General features: G+C 50.4%; 1 protein-coding gene across 2 annotated transcripts in view; it reads right to left on the reverse strand.

The window, feature by feature from the left end:
* USH1C (USH1 protein network component harmonin) overlaps positions 1-16,581 on the reverse strand; it is a 51,514-nt gene that overhangs the window by 14,800 nt on the left and 20,133 nt on the right. For both annotated transcript variants that reach the window (XM_066251059.1, XM_066251060.1), the window contains exons 9-15: positions 15,632-15,716; positions 13,879-13,938; positions 13,663-13,719; positions 13,210-13,352; positions 12,064-12,129; positions 11,561-11,685; positions 8,032-8,105 (exon numbers count right to left, since the gene is read on the reverse strand). In XM_066251059.1, coding sequence (XP_066107156.1) covers positions 8,032-8,105; positions 11,561-11,685; positions 12,064-12,129; positions 13,210-13,352; positions 13,663-13,719; positions 13,879-13,938; positions 15,632-15,716 — 610 coding nt within the window. The remainder of the gene's footprint in view (positions 1-8,031; positions 8,106-11,560; positions 11,686-12,063; positions 12,130-13,209; positions 13,353-13,662; positions 13,720-13,878; positions 13,939-15,631; positions 15,717-16,581) is intronic.

Consider the following 16,581-nt stretch of genomic DNA (forward strand, 5'->3'; position numbering starts at 1 on the left):
GCCTGTGTCCCCAGGGCGGATGGGGTGGTTGCCCAGGGCCTCTTCCAGTGCAGTGGGCAGTGGGCGGACAGGAGTGAGATCTTGGGTGGGAATAGATGGTGGGGGAGGGATTGGAATGGGGGGTGGAGTGCGTTGCACCCAGGGTGAGGAGGAGGCACTCACACGGCCTGAGGACGGAAGGACAGGGGGTGCGGGAAGCTTGGCAGGTGGGTTGGAGGGCGGAGGGTGGGGCATCACAGGCAAGGCAGAAGGGATCTTGGGGGGATAGTAGAACATGTCCAAAGGGATGTCATCCAGGTCCGTGGTATGGAGGTGCAGCCCGCCTGCGAAGCGCCTCAGGGGTGGGGCCAGGGGAGACATAGAAGACGGGGGAGGTGGAGGCCCCGTGGTCATCTGGGGGGTTGCAAGGAAGCTCTGTAATCGTCTGGCCAGTGTTTCACTTCACAATACATTGAGTACAAGGCTCTCCTAATCTATTTCTTTTACTGTGGGAGACCCACCACCCTCAGACCAGAGCCTGGGGGTGTCACCTCTCTGCCACCTAAGCTCACACCAGGCAGCTGGTAGAGTTAAGCCATATGTGGGTGACAAATAAGGTGACCATATAACTTATCATCTAAATTGGAACACATTTGACAATGGACATGATACTACACTCTTAGTAATCACACCAGGACAATGGGCCTAACTGGAACCATCTCAGATAAACTAGGACTTAGTGGTCACTCTAAGGTGCCCAGAAAAAAGGTTATGTTCCCTTTCTTCAAGAAAGGAAGGGAGAGTGAGCTGGTAGGGCTGGCCCTGGACAGGGGGCATCCTGCTTCCCGCTGTCCTGAGGACGGGTCATTCTGAAGGCGGCAGAAGGGTTAGCGGGAAGAAAAAGCTCCGTTACCTCTGGAAGCTCATTATCAGCAGAAGAAATCTGCTCAAGGCGCGTCTGACAGAGCCTTTCCACCCAATATTGAATCTTTTCTGATTCCTCCAGGTCTTCCCGCTCTGTCTCGGACACCTGGGACCCAAGGCCGACGCAAAAAAGAGGGGAGAAAGGGCACACTAGAGTCACGCGTGGACGGCACACTTGAAATGGTAGCGAAAAAGCATTTAAAAAAAAACCCAGAGTACTGCTGGGTGTGTCAGCTGTCTACAAGAAGACCCAAGCTCGCATCACCCGGGCCCAGAGCAGGAGGAAGCGGAGCCGGGGAGGGTGCTGAGGTGTTGGGTGACTAACACCACTTGTAGGAAAATCAGAGAAGGGGCTCATGCATCCTCTGGGATTAGCTGGCCCCCAGGATCCCCGTGGACCCTGCGACTCCTATGATTCTCTGAGAATGGCCCTTTTATAGGCTCCTAGCACATTCTGAGAGTTTATCTTTACTTTTTTCTTTCCCCTTTCCAGGCTGCCTTGTCCTCAGAAGTACAAGTTTAGTTTTTTGTTTTTGTTTTTTTAATTCGGTAGCTAATTTGTTCCTAATGCCAGACCTAATGCACTTTACATTTTCCAGGACAGCTCTGGTTCTATAATGTAATCAGCCTGGCGATCTGATTCATGGCGGCATTAAAGAGCAGCAGAACCAATCAGATCATGAACAGCTAGGGAGTTAAGGTCACCAGCTCACCGAGGAAATAGGGATTACTCATGCCGGAAGACAGTTTTTGGCATGTCTTAAAGGAGGCAGCCTAGGGACAGTGCCAGCCTGAAGCGGTCTAGCCTCAGCACACCCTCTGCTGACAGGAGCGGCCTCGGACTCATAGCTTGATTCACTGAGGGATAGCCGGAGACACTCTGCCTGGACAACGAGGTTACCCTCAGATCCATGCCCTCAGAGCCAGGCACTCTGGCAAAACCCGGTCTTGAACTGAAAACCTGGGTAAGGGGCCAAACTGACTCAGATTTAATGGCAGGTGGGTGGAAGGCTAACTTCAGATCTACACCTAGGCAGAGGGTTGAGACCCAGACTCATAGCCACACCCAGGGGGCAGAGGCCTAGTCTCGGACTCATCCTCTGATAGCATAGGGGTGGAGGGCACTGACTCAAACCTCCGGCCAGCTGTGTGGAGGGCTAAGCCCTACAGTTTGGGCAAGAAGTTAACCTCAGACCTGCACCTGAGCAAGGTCAGTTTCAATCTCACACATACAGCTAAGCCGGAAGCGAGTCTCAGATGACCCTGAGCAGGGAGGGCCGTCTCCTTTTCCAGACTAAGGAGGGTGGTGGGGCTCAGGCCACCTTCGGACTCCATCTGGGGAGAACCACTCCAGCTGGTTCCCCGGGAGGCTGAGGGACACACCCAGAGCGCATGCCAGGGGCGCTCACCTGCCCGTGAGCGGGACACGTACCTCCTGGGCCAGCCGGTTGATCTTCAGTTGCTTTTCCTTTTCCAGCATCTCCTCTTTCTCTTTGTAAAGCTTTTGCTCAAACTCCAGTTCCTTCTTATTCTTTCTCAACTCCTGCAGGCTGTCGTCATACTTGGCTTTCTTATCCTTTCCTCTCTGAGCAGATGTGGCATTTTTTACACAAGTGTTACAAGGTAGTGATGGCACTGGCACAGCACCACAAATAGGGCATTCAGTCCTCGCACCACAGCAGGCAACCGCCCCTTGGAGAGCCCCTTCCCCAGCTCTGCCCCTGGGCATGAACCTCAGGTTTAGGACAAGCCAATCGCTGCTACCTATCACAGAGTAGGAGAGATATTCCTTTGCCAGCCAGATGAAGGGGGCTTACTACTTCACTAATTAGCTATGTGACTTTGGCTAAGTTTCTTAACCTCTCTGAGCCTGATCCACCTTATCTCCCAAATGGAAGAAATAACTGCCCCATACACTTGCTATCCAGAGGCAATGAAATAACATCTATAAAAGAGCATTAAAGTATTGTATAAATAAAAGGCATTGTATATATTTCCTAGTATCTGGGCACATGCCTTCTCCATTATTTGGAGAGAAAGGTGTCTCGTGTTCAGATACCAGAGGTGTATTCTGGGAGAGTCTACAGAAAATCAGGGAGATTGACAAGCATTTGTAGAAATCCTCTGTTCTGAGCTAGAGGAGGTGGGAGCTAGACTTGACCTGGAATCCCAGAGCCAAGGACATCAGATTTTGCCCTGATGCTTAGGCTCTAGACCAGGGGTCCCCAAACTACGGCCCGCGGGCCACATGTGGCCCCCTGAGGCCATTTACCCGGCCCCCGCCGCACTTCCGAAGGGGCACCTCTTTCATTGGTGGTCAGTGAGAGGAGCATAGTTCCCATTGAAATACGGGTCAGTTTGTTGATTTAAATTTACTTGTTCTTTATTTTAAATATTGTATTTGTTCCCGTTTTGTTTTTTTTACTTTAACATAAGATATGTGCATTGTGCACAGGGATTTGTTCATAGTTTTTTTTTATAGTCCGGCCCTCCAACGGTCTGAGGGACAGTGAACTGGTCCCCTGTGTAAAAAGTTTGGGGACCCCTGCTCTAGACTATGTCATCTTCAAGAGCCTATCAGTCTCTCTGAACCAGCCCCCTGAAATGAGGGTTAGTCAGAAACTACAGGACTGGGGCTTGGGGATGGGGAGAATAGCCCAGCTGCTTTTCACTGCTGTCAGGGCTCAAGGGGACTTGGGGAGGGAGGTGCAGGGCTCAAGGCCTCTTTACTGTGCCTGTTGGAATTGGGCCCATAAAGCCTACTTTTCTGGCTGCTTCTCCCAAAGAGTTGCAGGGAAGCCAAGAAGTGAGGAAGGAAGAGAACTGACATTGGTAGACTGCCTATATGTCAGAGAAATTACATCGATTTTCTCATCTGTAGTTACTACCCCACTCTCTTGCTGAAGGAGCCAAGGCTCTGAGAGGTCAAGTTTCTAGTCCAACATCAAACTCCTAGTAAGTGGTGGTGCCAGGATTGGGACCTGAGTCTTCTAGTTCCCACAAATTCTTTATTGTGTCCAGATGAGCTGAGGGCAATGGGAGTGTGCAGAAAGGGAGTGTCCGCTCCATCACACACAACATGGAGGGCAGAGCTAGCACTCTGGAGACAGGACATCAGAGTCAACATTTTGGGGAACGTCTGGGGCAAGAAGGAAACCCATCTGTGAGCTCACCCCTACTCCAACAAGCCTTCCTGGGGTCTGCTTTCAGAATTCCTGAATCATCCCAGCATCAAAGGCCAGGAATAAAAAACTGAGTTTACCAGCAACAGACATAGAACTTTGCCCACAGAAGGACTTTGGGGGTCATTATGGGCCTATGATTAAGCCATACTATACTGCCTCCTAAAGATTACCCCTACCTCTGTGAATGTAATGTGATTTGGAGACAACATTCCCCTTCCCTCTATCTGAGGGTTGGGACCAACCCCCAGAGCAGTCTGAACATGGCTCTCTTTGCTTCAGAGTCCTGTTCGGTTCCTTGCCTGCCCTGTTGACTAGACTCTTAGCTCAGTTGTTAGATGAATCTCTGTTATCATGTTATAGATTCAGACAGCAATTCCCCAAGAGGAGCCAGAAACTTTCTGCCTGATGGCAGCTTGCTAGAATAAGGGCATGACTTCCCACAGGGATCACTATGATAGGAATGGCCATTCTGTTGGTTTAAAAAAAACCCCACCAGTGGGGTTTTTTAGAGTTAGGGCTCCTAGGTGGGGCAGGCATATATGACAGTTTCTGTCCCATCTCCAAGAAAGCAGCACCTGCTTACTGCTGCAGAAGGGCCAGCTGCTCCCATAGCATTGTCTCCTGATCTCATAACAACCCACTCCATACAGGTACTTAGTTGTGTGTGAATCTGCCTCCCTGCCAGACGGTGGGCTCCTGCAAGTAGGGTTGGCCTGCGTGATTTATTCATGCAATTCTGGTGAAAGGGTTATTCAGAACCATGAATCCTCAGGCCCTGGCATAGACTTTGTGGGACCTCAGGCCTGAGGGCTTTGAGCCCCAAAGGCACTACTGCCAGGTTAAGAATCAAAGACACTGAGTCTTTAGCTTTATAAATATGGGGAATGTTGTGCATTGATGGTCATGGCCATCTTGTATCACCTGGGCACCGAGTGTTCCAGCTCCTGGGAGACAGAGCATCTCACATGGTGCTAGAGAAAATGATGACAGGTCTTCAGAGCCAGCATGAGGAACACAATTCTGTTGTCCTTTTAGCTTGTCAATTAAATTCATGGCAAATATGCCTTTCAGTCTGGACTAAGAAGAGAGGCAGATGGGATGGATGTGTTCTTGCTGCTACTTAGAAGCAATTTTCCTCTCTTTTGGAAATGAAATGAAAACCATAATACCAGCTGTTTCTGGAATGACTGAACTAATGAATAACGGAAACAGGTCAGCTTCTTTACCAACAGCACCTTTCAAGTGGCATGATCTCTGAGAGGAAGTGTATGTGTGTGTGGGTGTAGGAGACACACAGACTTTTTTTTTTTACATTTATCTAGTTATCAGTTCCTGGGAAAGATTGAACCTATCCATCTCCTTTAATTGGTTTTTCAAGTAAAATCCTGTGTGTGTGTGTGTGTGTCTCTAGTTAAATTCCAGAAGAGACAGTAGAGAGGGAAGAATTCAGAGTTTAACCCAATGAGGCATCCTAAGCCAGAGTGGCCTGTAAACTGAAAGGGACAGTTTGACAAGACCCAGTTCTCTCTGAGATGGTGGGGTGTGGAAAGGGCTGCCTGCCCGGAGGGGCCCACCCTGGTTTAATCAGTGTCGCACAAACATGGTCTGTGCTTCTGGGTGAAGATGCTCCCCTCTGTCAGCAATACCAGTGCTGTCTATTACCTCACCAGGACTGTGTTGGAGGAAGGAAGGGGGTAGATGTTTCTAGCACATCAGACATTCCTATTTCACAGGAGGCAGAAGTTACACATCATCAAGTGCGCTCTGCTGCCAGGGCTTTGCTCTCTGGAGGCCAGGCATCCTGCCAGAAAGAGCCAGTTGAGTGATAACGCCTAAATTGGTTCACCCAGATTTATGCTGATGCCGGAATTCCAAATACCAAGTCATCTTGAATGTCTAATCTATAGATATTAACAGCGGCCTTTTCATAATCAAATGCCAAAGTAATTTAGAAGAAAAAAAAAAGACGAGAAAGGTTTATGGGGCCTGGAGATCTAGTAATAAGATTTAGAGAGAAACTCCAAGGCCCCAGAGACCTGAAAATTGCATCAACGTGGGCACATGCAGAGATATTTCTGTGGAGAGTTATGATTGGCGTGGCTCTTGGTCCCAGTCTGGGGCAGCAAACTCTCGCCTCGGCAGCCAGTCTGCTTCTGGCACATTTGGTCTGATAATCTGCATTGTGTACACCCAACCTGACACTTCACTCTGCCTGACTTCACCTACTGTCTTGGCCTCTGATTCTGCTTGACAGAGAAACAAAGTGGCGGCTTCCTGCTGTGCCTCCCCCCTCTAAGCCCTGTGCCCACTGGGGCTGCTGCTGACCCAGGTGGTGCCTGATGGTGCTTAGGCAGGTATCACCCGTGAACGCTCCCCCCCTCCCCATGCTGCCTCTGGGACAGTGCCCCGCCATTTGATGCCAGCCTGACAGAGAGGCACAGACAGTTGAGGTTAGCCCCTCAAGTGAAGGGGCAGAGCCACACTTCTGAGAGTTGACAAGAAAAGAGACAATGTTTCGAAAAGGCCAAAAACCCACAGCAAACTCAGTGGCACACGGCACAGCACCCAGCCCTGTCCTACCTTCCGGAAGCTTGGAAATTTGCCATCATAACGATAAAACCACCCAAAGGCTGTAACAACACAGAACAAACAAGGTAGTGAGTGAGACTCGGTTCCGCTCAGTGGATGTGTCTCGCGAGGGCAGAGGCCAGGAGCTGGGTTCTCGAGGAACGCATGGCTTTGCGAGACACGGAGAACAGAACAGCAGATCCAACGGCAAAACTGCACCCTCTGCCTGACTCTCCACTTACCTGGCCTCACCGGGGATGCAAAGCGGGCCCAAAACCACCTGAGAAAGGCCCTGGTTGCCAGGCCCTGGGTCCCTGAAAACTGCTTCTGGCTTTAAAGTCAGTGCCAGAAAAATCAAAGAGAAAGCCCCTTGTGGAAGGATGAGCTTTTCCAAACCAAAGCCAGAGCCTGCAAAACACAAAGCCCCCACGAAAAAGAATGAGGCTTTTCCTGACGGGCGTCTAGTCCCTTTATCCAAGAAATGGTTCGAGACAAAAGGGAGCCTGGGTCTCTGCCTAGAACTGCTGTCAGACAGAACAAAACAATCTTGTCTCGTGGTTCGGGCCATATTCTCCACCTTCAACGTTTAAAGAGAAAGCAATGATCGGGGTCAGCTCTGGGAAGGACGGCTCAGGCAGCAATGCGCCGGAGATCGGCCTCCAAGAAAGCACATCCCCGTTCAGGCCAGATAACCAGGCACCAGCCTCCTGCCCTCCTCAGGCAGCAGCATGACAGGGTAATACTTCAAACCCGAAGCTCTCTGGGCCAGCGGTGAAGGCTTAAATACCAACTCTTGACCAGACAGGGTTCTAGAACAGATTCTTGAAAGTCCCTTGCTGGACCAAGCACTAGCCCCTAGTTCCTGGATCTTGGGGAGATGTAAGGAGTCCTAGGGAGAGGCTAGCAGGGGTCTCAAACTCGCGGCCCGCGGGCCGCATGTGGCCCGCCGAACAATTTTGTGCGGCCCGCAGACTGTTTTCAACTGCAGTGAGAAAAGTGTTGCGTAACAGTTGCTTTTTGTAGACCTAGTGCGGTCGAACAGCTGTGATCTTGCTCTGCAGCCCACATGCTGAGTTGAGTTTGAGACCCCTGGGCTAGAGGAAGAACCTGACCTTGGGTAGTATTTAAATATTTGAGCCAGTAGTTCAATTGTAGTGGTGTATACCAGCGGACATTTCAGCCTGGCCTTGAGTCCTGTTCTCAAGGTTTTGTGTGCAGTGCCTGGACCACGCTGGGGCTTGAAGGAGCTTCACAAACTCCAGTGGCCCCCACCATGTGCTGGCCCCTGAGAGTTGGGTGTCTGCAGGGCTGGCAGGGGGAGGTGGGCAGGACAAGCAGAGCAGCAAGACCAGAGAGCGAAGCGGGGGCTGCAAACCTGCTCTCCCTGCTCCTCCGTGCCTCTGTCCAGGTCGTCGGCAGGCTCAAGCTCGGGCTCCACTCCCTGATCATCTACCCAGGAAAACAGGAGGAAGCTGGTGAACCAAGAGGGGTTCAGGAGGCCAAGAGGCCAGAGGTGCTTCCCAGGAGCCTGGGGACCTGGGACAGCTTGCTCTGTGGGAGCTGTGAGGGCAGGCACAGGAACCGGGCTCAGGAATCCAGTGCAAAGCTTTCTTGTTCTGGAATGGTGCATGTGGTGTTTTCATCCTTGGTAGCTTCCGTTTCCTTATTTGTAAAATGGGCTACTAACAACAGGGGCTTCTGATCTGACACCAGAGTGAGAAGCATCTTGCAAGGTGTTCAGCTGCAACTTGGGAGGTGTGCCACAGAGGATGGGAATTTCTGAGTATTATCCACGTTTGGCGCCAGGACTTACAATAGGAGAACAGATCCTCCTGGATTCTTACCACCTTTGTAGCTCTGGGTCCTTGGGGGATATCAGAGCTGTGTGGGCGGATTGAGGATCTTGAGGGAGTGAGGAGATTCCCAAGGGTCAAGGGGCACATGTGGTCAAGAAGACATGAGTTTTGACATAATGTGGAGAAGAGCAAAACATCCATTCTAGTGGTTTCCAACCTGGACTCTGGCTCCCTGGGATGGTGGCAGGTAGTGTATAAGTCTGTTGTGAGCTGTTCGTTAATATTACAAAATATTAATCAGTGGAACTTGCTCAATTACCTACAAAAAGGTTAACGTTAAGAGCCTGTGCTTTTGGCTCAATTTATGATTACTCAACAGGGGTACACTGATGCTTTCTTGCTAATAAGAACGACTACTTAATCAAACAGTGGGGGCACAAGTGATTACTGTACTTAAAAGTTTGGTAGTGAAAAAACTCAACTTCCAAACCACTGTTGGGTGTAGCATCCTTAATGGTGAGAGAAGGCTAGAAATCTCTTGTTTCAATCTCTTCATCTCTTCAGGCTTTTTCTAGCTCTGAGATCCTTAATATAACCCCGCACCCCCATTGGTTTAGCTAAGGAAGTTCCTCTGGGGCCTCTGTGACAGCGTGTCCTGGACTTGAGGACCTGGCAGAATGTTGGGGTTCTACTGGGGCGGCCATGGATAGGCAGGGTGTAGCCCCTGGAACAGGTGGTGAGAGGAACAGTCAGTCCCGCCCACATCATTAGGATGAGTGGCTTCATTTTCTGGGCAAGACTTCTCTACACTCTTTACTGACTGTTCAAAAATGTAGGGTCCACCCCTCATCAGGCACAGACACCTGAGTCAGGTATAGCCTGTCAGCTAATTGGGCCCGAGTTGAAGAGTAATCAGGGACGAACTGAATACGCCTGGGCCTGCTGGCTCAACATGGCTGAGACCATTCCAGCCTCCCAGGAATGTGGGGAGAGGTAAAAATCGAGATGGTTCAGACTTCCTGCACTTCCTGGCTTATCTCCAAACGAGAATTAAATTGCCGGCACATATGGAGATGGATGGAGGCAGCCGCTGGCCAGCTCGGGCCACAGACTCCTGTCATCCATCTCATGCTTCGAGACGTTCCTTTAGAAAACATTTATATCTTGTACAAAGGGAAAGTCCTCAGGTCTTTTATTCAAAAAGCTTGATTTGTTTTAAAAGCACTAAATAAATAGCTAGTTAGAGAAAGGGTTTTTATTTTCTATAGTTCTAGACAGAGTGTGTTTGCTCTGAAGCCAAGACCGAATTTCAAGGAAGGTACTAAATTGACCAGGGTTATTTTCATGAGAAGCAATTAAAATCGATTTCTCTCCTTCTGAAGCTCCTATTTCACGCATAAGAGCAAATGAACTCCCAGTCTAAAACACAGATTATTCACTGGGAATTTAGCTCTGGCTGCATCCTCAACTAACACTGAATGTCACAGGAAAAGCTGATGAGAGCATGCTTTGTCCTTCGGAGAGGACCCTGAGATGATACTGTGCCCGCTGCCAGGAAGCAATGTGCTGGTTGCCCTGCACTGGGAGAGCTGAGAGGTAACCATTCAGATGCTCTGAACCTTTCATTGCCTCAAGTTGATGTCCCTCTAGGGCTTGGGTATGATTCAAAGTTGGAGCTGGAGCTATCCAGAGCCCATCACAGGATCCCAAATGGCTGCCACACAGCAGTCATGGGGAACCTTGGTTCTTGGGTACAGATTTGCCCATCTGGAGGGTCCCAGGTCAGCTGAGCACAGTAAGCTGGAGTAGAACTGCCCCATGTCAAGAATGACGGAAACAGCTATAAAGAGTAAAGGCCTGCCCTGGCCAGTTGGCTCAGTGGTAGAGCGTCGGCCTGGCGTGCAGGAGTCCTGGGTTTGATTCCTGGCTAGGGCACACAGGAGAAGTGCCCATCTGCTTCTCCACCCCTCCTCCTCTCCTTCCTCTCTGTCTCTCTCTTCCCCTCCCACAGCCAAGGCTCCATTGGAGCAAAAAGTTGGCCCAGGCGCTGAGGATGGCTCTGTGGCCTTTGCCTCAGGCGCTAGAATGGCTCTGGTTGCAACAAAGCGATGCCCCAGATGGGCAGAGCATTGCCCCCTGGTGGGCATGCCGGTTGGATCCTGGTCGGGCGCATGCGGGAGTCTGTCTGACTGCCTCCCCATTTCCAACTTCAGAAAAATACAAAAAAAAAAAAAAAAGAGTAAAGGCCCAACCAGGCATCTTGGGCTTGTGATTGCCATGGCCCTGAGCTGCCTTGCTCCTGGCTTCCCACCATGAGCTGACTTAAGAGGCACTGAAATTGAGCCCCCCACTTTGCCCTGGTGCTCCCCTTGAAAAGGCATGCTGGGAGTTGGGCTGAGAGCAGGTGGAAAGAAAATCAGCTGGTGGAGGCCTGGACCGAAACTGGAGAGGAAAATGCAGTACAAATGAAGAAAGGAGGTAAGGGCAGAGGGAGCCGAGGCCACAGGTTGGCCATCGCTTGGTGCCTGGGAGTCCTGACTGCATCCTTGGAGGGGAGGGACCTCGCAGGGTCCATGCACAGGGATGCAGGTGGTAGGGGCACTTCAGGCAAGCTCCTCCCACAGTTGCCCATCAACCGTGGACCACCAGAATCTTCTCTAATGTGTGTCCCTTGCTTTCTATCCTGCTGCAGTTTCACCCCAGCCCCAATTCAGAACCAGGCAGGAAGAAGATACAACACCCAGCAAACTAAGATAATCCCACGAGGAGCTCACCTTTGCTACAGCTCTCCATTCTCTCTTCAGTAGCCCAAGGGTATGGGGAGGGTCCACCCGCCTGTGTCTGTGTTGTAGGGGAGAGCCTGGCAGCATGCCTCCAGGATAAGGAGGGTGGACAGATCCTGCCCACCCCAATGCCCTGGCAGACAGCCTCTGGCACATGGCTGCCCTTCCATGAAGGGAACACAGCCCGGAGAGCCGTGGGCTATTTGCCTGGGGGGCTGGTGGTGAGTGGAGGGTGACCAGCATCTCTGTCTGGGCTCCTCAGCCCCCTGGCCCCAGAAGGAAGACCTCTTCTCTGCCCACAAGCACGCAGTACATCAATACATACACTTTGGCTTGCGAAGGGACACAGGATGCACCTCGGCGGTGATGGTCTTAGGTGAGAGCAGCCGTTCCTTTGAGCCCCAGTCTTCTTCCCACTGCTTCTTAAACTTCTCTTCTTCCTCTACGATCCTGAAATAAGACCCCCACGTCTGTGAGTGGAGTCAGAACCTTCACAGGCCCACTTTCTTCCTATAGGGAAACCCCAGACAGCCTGGGAAAGGCCACCTTGTTCTAGCTGTAGTGCAGACAACAAAGTCCTTAGTGCTTGTATTCTAAATTGAGAGCAAATGCCACCCTGGAAATTATGTAAGACTATGTTCCAGTTATCTCAAACAGGATGGGCTTTACTAGGATTATGGAAACACTAAAAATAAACGAGTGTTCACCAGGGGACAAGAGGGTCAGGCAAACTGGGCCTGGAGCTGGCCTCTGGCTGGCCACACTCACAGAGGACACTCAAGTCTACACACGGACACGTGTGCAAACGCATGGAGCTGAGACACTCACTGTTCCATCTCCTTCCGGTATCTCTCATTCTCCTCTGCTGCCTTCTGGGCAATTTCCTTTTTCCTTCTGAAACACAAATGCAGATTGGTGTGCTGGAGTCTACACAAGAGAATTTAACTCTTCCTTATAGCGAACCCCTGATTTGAATAAAGTTTTAAGTATTTCTTTCGGGTTCCCTCTCAAGGATGCCAGACCAAATTTGGATGCTGTGAAAGCAGGTCCAACAAAGTCTGGGTCGTGTGCTCTTGTGTGGTTTTGTTTGGCACCATAAGCAGAGATTCTGGGCTGCTGGAGCTGGAGCACAGGTCAGTGTGGGCCACACTCCACCCACCCACCTCCAAACACTGTGGTGAAGTGACTGATGATAGGCAGGGCCTGGCCTGAGGAAGGTCTTCCCAGAAGAGGACTCCAGACCTTAGGGGAAAAGCTGCAGCCACTACCCAAGGCCCAGGGCTGTGGGTGGGGGGTACCCGCAGGGGTGGTTCTCTAGGCTAATTCTGTGATGAGAGTGATTGGAAAATCCTGTCCACCTTTCTTTGTCAAGTTCTTATGAATTCAGGTACTCCTATAGTACCTGAATTTAGATGTTGACAATAGTTTTTGATTTATGAATTGCTCACCCATTTATTTTCTCAATCTATCATGTCGAGCACCCTACATGGGGGTGGAGGGTGTACCACCGTAGCTGGAGCAGCCAGACTATGTGGTATGAATCCCTTCTTGGCCATGTGTGACTTTGTACACAAGTGGCTTACCCTCTCTGGGTCTCAGTTCTCCTCACCTGTAAAATGGGCTATTATTACCACCTGTCTCACAGGGCTATTGTGGGAATGAAATCAAGTAACATACACAAAGCCAGCTACAGAGTTGGTACTCAATAGAAGTTAGCTATTGCTAGTAGGATCCCCATATTCCTGGGTCTTAGAAATTGGGAGTCCTCTTTGGCAAGGAGGGAGGATCCCGGTAGTCTGGAGGCAGGGGATGCTTGCTTATGCTGACCACCGTCAGCCCCATCTGGTCTGAGGACAGGCCTCAGGGGGAGGGGATGAGGTTGGCTCAGGATGCAAAGGGCAGGAAGCAAGGCAGGTGGGGTCAAGCGGTGGTTGGGTAGGGTGGGGAAGGGGCATTCTAACTGGCCACACTCACTGCCTCTCCATCTCCTGATGCTCCTGGAGGATCTTGTTGGACTCCATCGCCAGCCGCTTCTGCATGAGAAGCTCCTGCCGCTGCAGCTCACGCTCCCTCACCTCTGCCAGCCGCTCCCGCTCTGTCATGAACAGCTCCCGGCCCTCGTGGGGAGAAAGAGGCCCCTTGCTCAGGCCCCTGGAGAACCTGGGCTTCCACTGCCACAGCCTTGGGGGCCAAGATGAGGGTGGTTTTCTCATCATCGTGACCCCAGTGTTAGGCACTGTGGTTCCTGCTGTCTCTGACCAAACGTTTCCCGGCTGGGCAGGGATCCTCTCCCTCTGCTCTGTCAGAGCTTCCAGGAAGAGGCCCCCGTGGCCCTTCTCAGGAGTGTGTGGCAGAGATCAGGGCTCTGAGAGGCTGAGCCTGGAGGTCAGGGATCATGGAGCTCCCGCCAGCTCATTCCAAACTTACAGCTCCAGCTACGATGGAGATGGTCAGGCTGCGGCTACTCTTCAGCACGTTCACGGCCTGTGAGGACAGGTGGACAGTCAGCTGAGGCCTGACAGATCAGAGCAGCCGAGGCCTCTAGAGAGCTAGAAGGTTTCAGACACCCTGGTGGGGGGTGGGGGGGTGAGAAGTGGAGGGCAGAGGTGATAACAGCTAGCAGGTGAAGATCCCAAATCTCACCTCCTTGTGGTCCAGGTTGGAGAAGTCGATGCCATTGACTTCTACAATCTGGTCACCTGTCTGGTGGAGAAATAGAGAGAGATTAGTGTGTTTGCACCATCTGTATACTCACTTATCGGCAGGAAAGGTTCACTCTGGGGGCTGAGGGCAGACGCTGGGTCTGCAAGTGGCTGCATCTGAGCTATCTCTGATGAGCAGAGCAATTAGAAAGCTCTGATGGGGTCCTCCCAAGGCCCCTCTACCTCATATCTTTCATCAGCTGCCAAATATGTCATTAAAGGTTCATTCCTTTGGTTGAATTTATGACATTTGCTTTTAAAACTTAGTATGTAGACATAGAAGTTTTCGCGGTTCTCATATAGCAGAGGCTGTGTTGAGTCATCATAATAACAATTTGGGAGCTAACATTCACGGATCCCTTACTCTAAGGCAGGGGTCTCAAACTCGCGGCCCGCCGAACAATTTGGTGCGGCCCGCAGACTAATCCACGAAGTTCAAAATATTTTGGATAAAATTAAGTAAGCCTAGGGGCCTACTTGTATTTTTCATTTCTCTAGCATCCTAGCTAGATATTAGCTTAACAGCAGTTGTGATGCGAACTACAGTTTCTGGTCATTTTGTGACACTGAGTAAACTGCACGTACGATTGTGCTTGTTGTACTGATTTTTTTTTGTTTTCAATTGCAGTGAGAAAAGTGTTGCATAACAGTTGCCTTTTGTAGACCTAGTGCGGCCCGCCAAACGGCTGTGATCTTGCTCTGCGGCCCACATGCTGAGTTGAGTTTGAGACCCCTGCTCTCTAAGGGATCCATATGCCAGCTCTAAGTTTGTGCATTAATCCATTTAATCCACATAATGACCCTAGAAGGAAAGCTACTACCGCATTTTATAGGAGAGGAATCTGATGCATAAAAAAGAGAAAGTAATTTGTCCAAAGTAGAGGTTAAAAGTTCTGGCTCTGGGCCCTGGCTGGTTGGCTCAGTGGTAGAGCATCAGCCTGGTGTGCAGGAGTCCCGGGTTCGATTCTCGGCCAGGGTACACAGGAGAAGCGCCCATCTGCTTCTCCACCCCTCCCCCTCTCCTTCCTCTCTGTCTCTCTCTTCCCCTCCCACAGCCAAGGTTCCACTGGAGCAAAGTTGGCCAAGGGTGCTGAGGATGGCTCTATGGCCTCTGCCTCAGGTGCTAGAATGGCTCTGGTTGCAACAGAGCGACGCCCCAGATGGGCAGAGCATCGCCCCCGGTGGGCATGCCGGGTGGACCCCAGTTGGGCACATGCGGGAGTCTGTCTGACTGCCTCCCCGTTTCCAACTCCAGAAAAAAAAAAAAGTTCTGGCTCTGGCATCAGATCACTGAGGTTTGAATCCCAGCCCTACCATTCTAGGTACATGATCTTGGAAAAATTACATATTTTCTCTGAGTCTTAGTTTCCTCCTCTGTAAAATGGGGTATAATGATGGTATCTAATTTTCAGAGTTCTCATAAATTTTAGGGCTTAGAACAATGTCTGATCCAGTAAACACTCGATGAACGCCAACTTTTTGATTATTATTAGTATACTCCAAAGCTCAAGAAGAAAGGCTCTTAGAGCTGGAAAAGACTGTAGGGAGGGTCAAATGCCTCCCCTTCTGTGACACTTTCCCTTGGGGGTGGGAAGGAATCACCAGCCAGTGACTGCCGAGAGAAGGCTGTGTGGGAAGATTTGTGCCTCCATCGCCATGTGATCGCAGTCTGACCCTGGCCCAGGGTCACTCACCTCCAACCCCACCTCGGCAGACAGGGAGCCAGGCTTCACGTTGCTGATGAAGATGCCGGGTTTCTGGATGGGGCCGCTGGAAATGCTGTGGAAGAGATGGGAATGGAGTGAGCCTCTGCCTTCACGCTTGCTCATTCTCAATGCTGCTCTGCCTGTGTGTCCAGGGCTCCGGCCCTTCAGGATATGGGTCCCCCACGAGCTCAGCAGCCAAGGCTCTCCACTGTCTAGTTGTAGCAATAACCACCAAAAACTACTATAATACCCCCTGCCCAACCCCTCACCCAATATATTTCACATGTTGCTTTTTTTTTTCTAGCATTTTCCTATTCATTCCTTAAGACTCAAATGGTAGCTTCTTTACAAAGTTTTAACCAAACTCCTTTTCTATCTTAAGACTAAGCTAGTTGCTCCCTTCTAAGTGATCTTAAAACACCTATAGCTAAGGTAGCATTTTTACTGTTAATCTTCTCTCCCTGGTCTGTGGCAGACATCACTAATGGATCACAGCACTCTTCCCACCAAGCCTAGAAGAAACCTTAGCGTTCTTTTCAAAATAGTACTCCAGGCAGCCACTACTAATTGGTTAGAGATAGCACAGGATTGGAAACCTATTTGCCATCCCTGACGTAGCATGCAGCTCCATTTAACATCCTTGTCACTCTATACTGTAACTATTTATGTGTCGGGTTTTGATATTAGGCTGTAATTTCTTAGAAAGGAGGGACCTTTTATCACTTATATTAGCAGAAAATATTGAGTAAATATGAATGAATGGAAAAAAATAAGAATAATTTAAATAATAACGGTAACATTTACCAACTGCTTATTACTCGCCAGGCACTAAGCTTGGTCTTTACTTCTGTCACCTCATTCCTCCCCACAATGTGGATATTATTTTCCCTAATTTATAGAGGGAGAAACTGAGGCTCCGAGTGGTTAAGTAACTAGTC

Source organism: Saccopteryx bilineata, chromosome 1, assembly GCF_036850765.1.
Source record: "Saccopteryx bilineata isolate mSacBil1 chromosome 1, mSacBil1_pri_phased_curated, whole genome shotgun sequence".
NCBI classification, from domain to species: Eukaryota; Metazoa; Chordata; class Mammalia; order Chiroptera; family Emballonuridae; genus Saccopteryx; species Saccopteryx bilineata.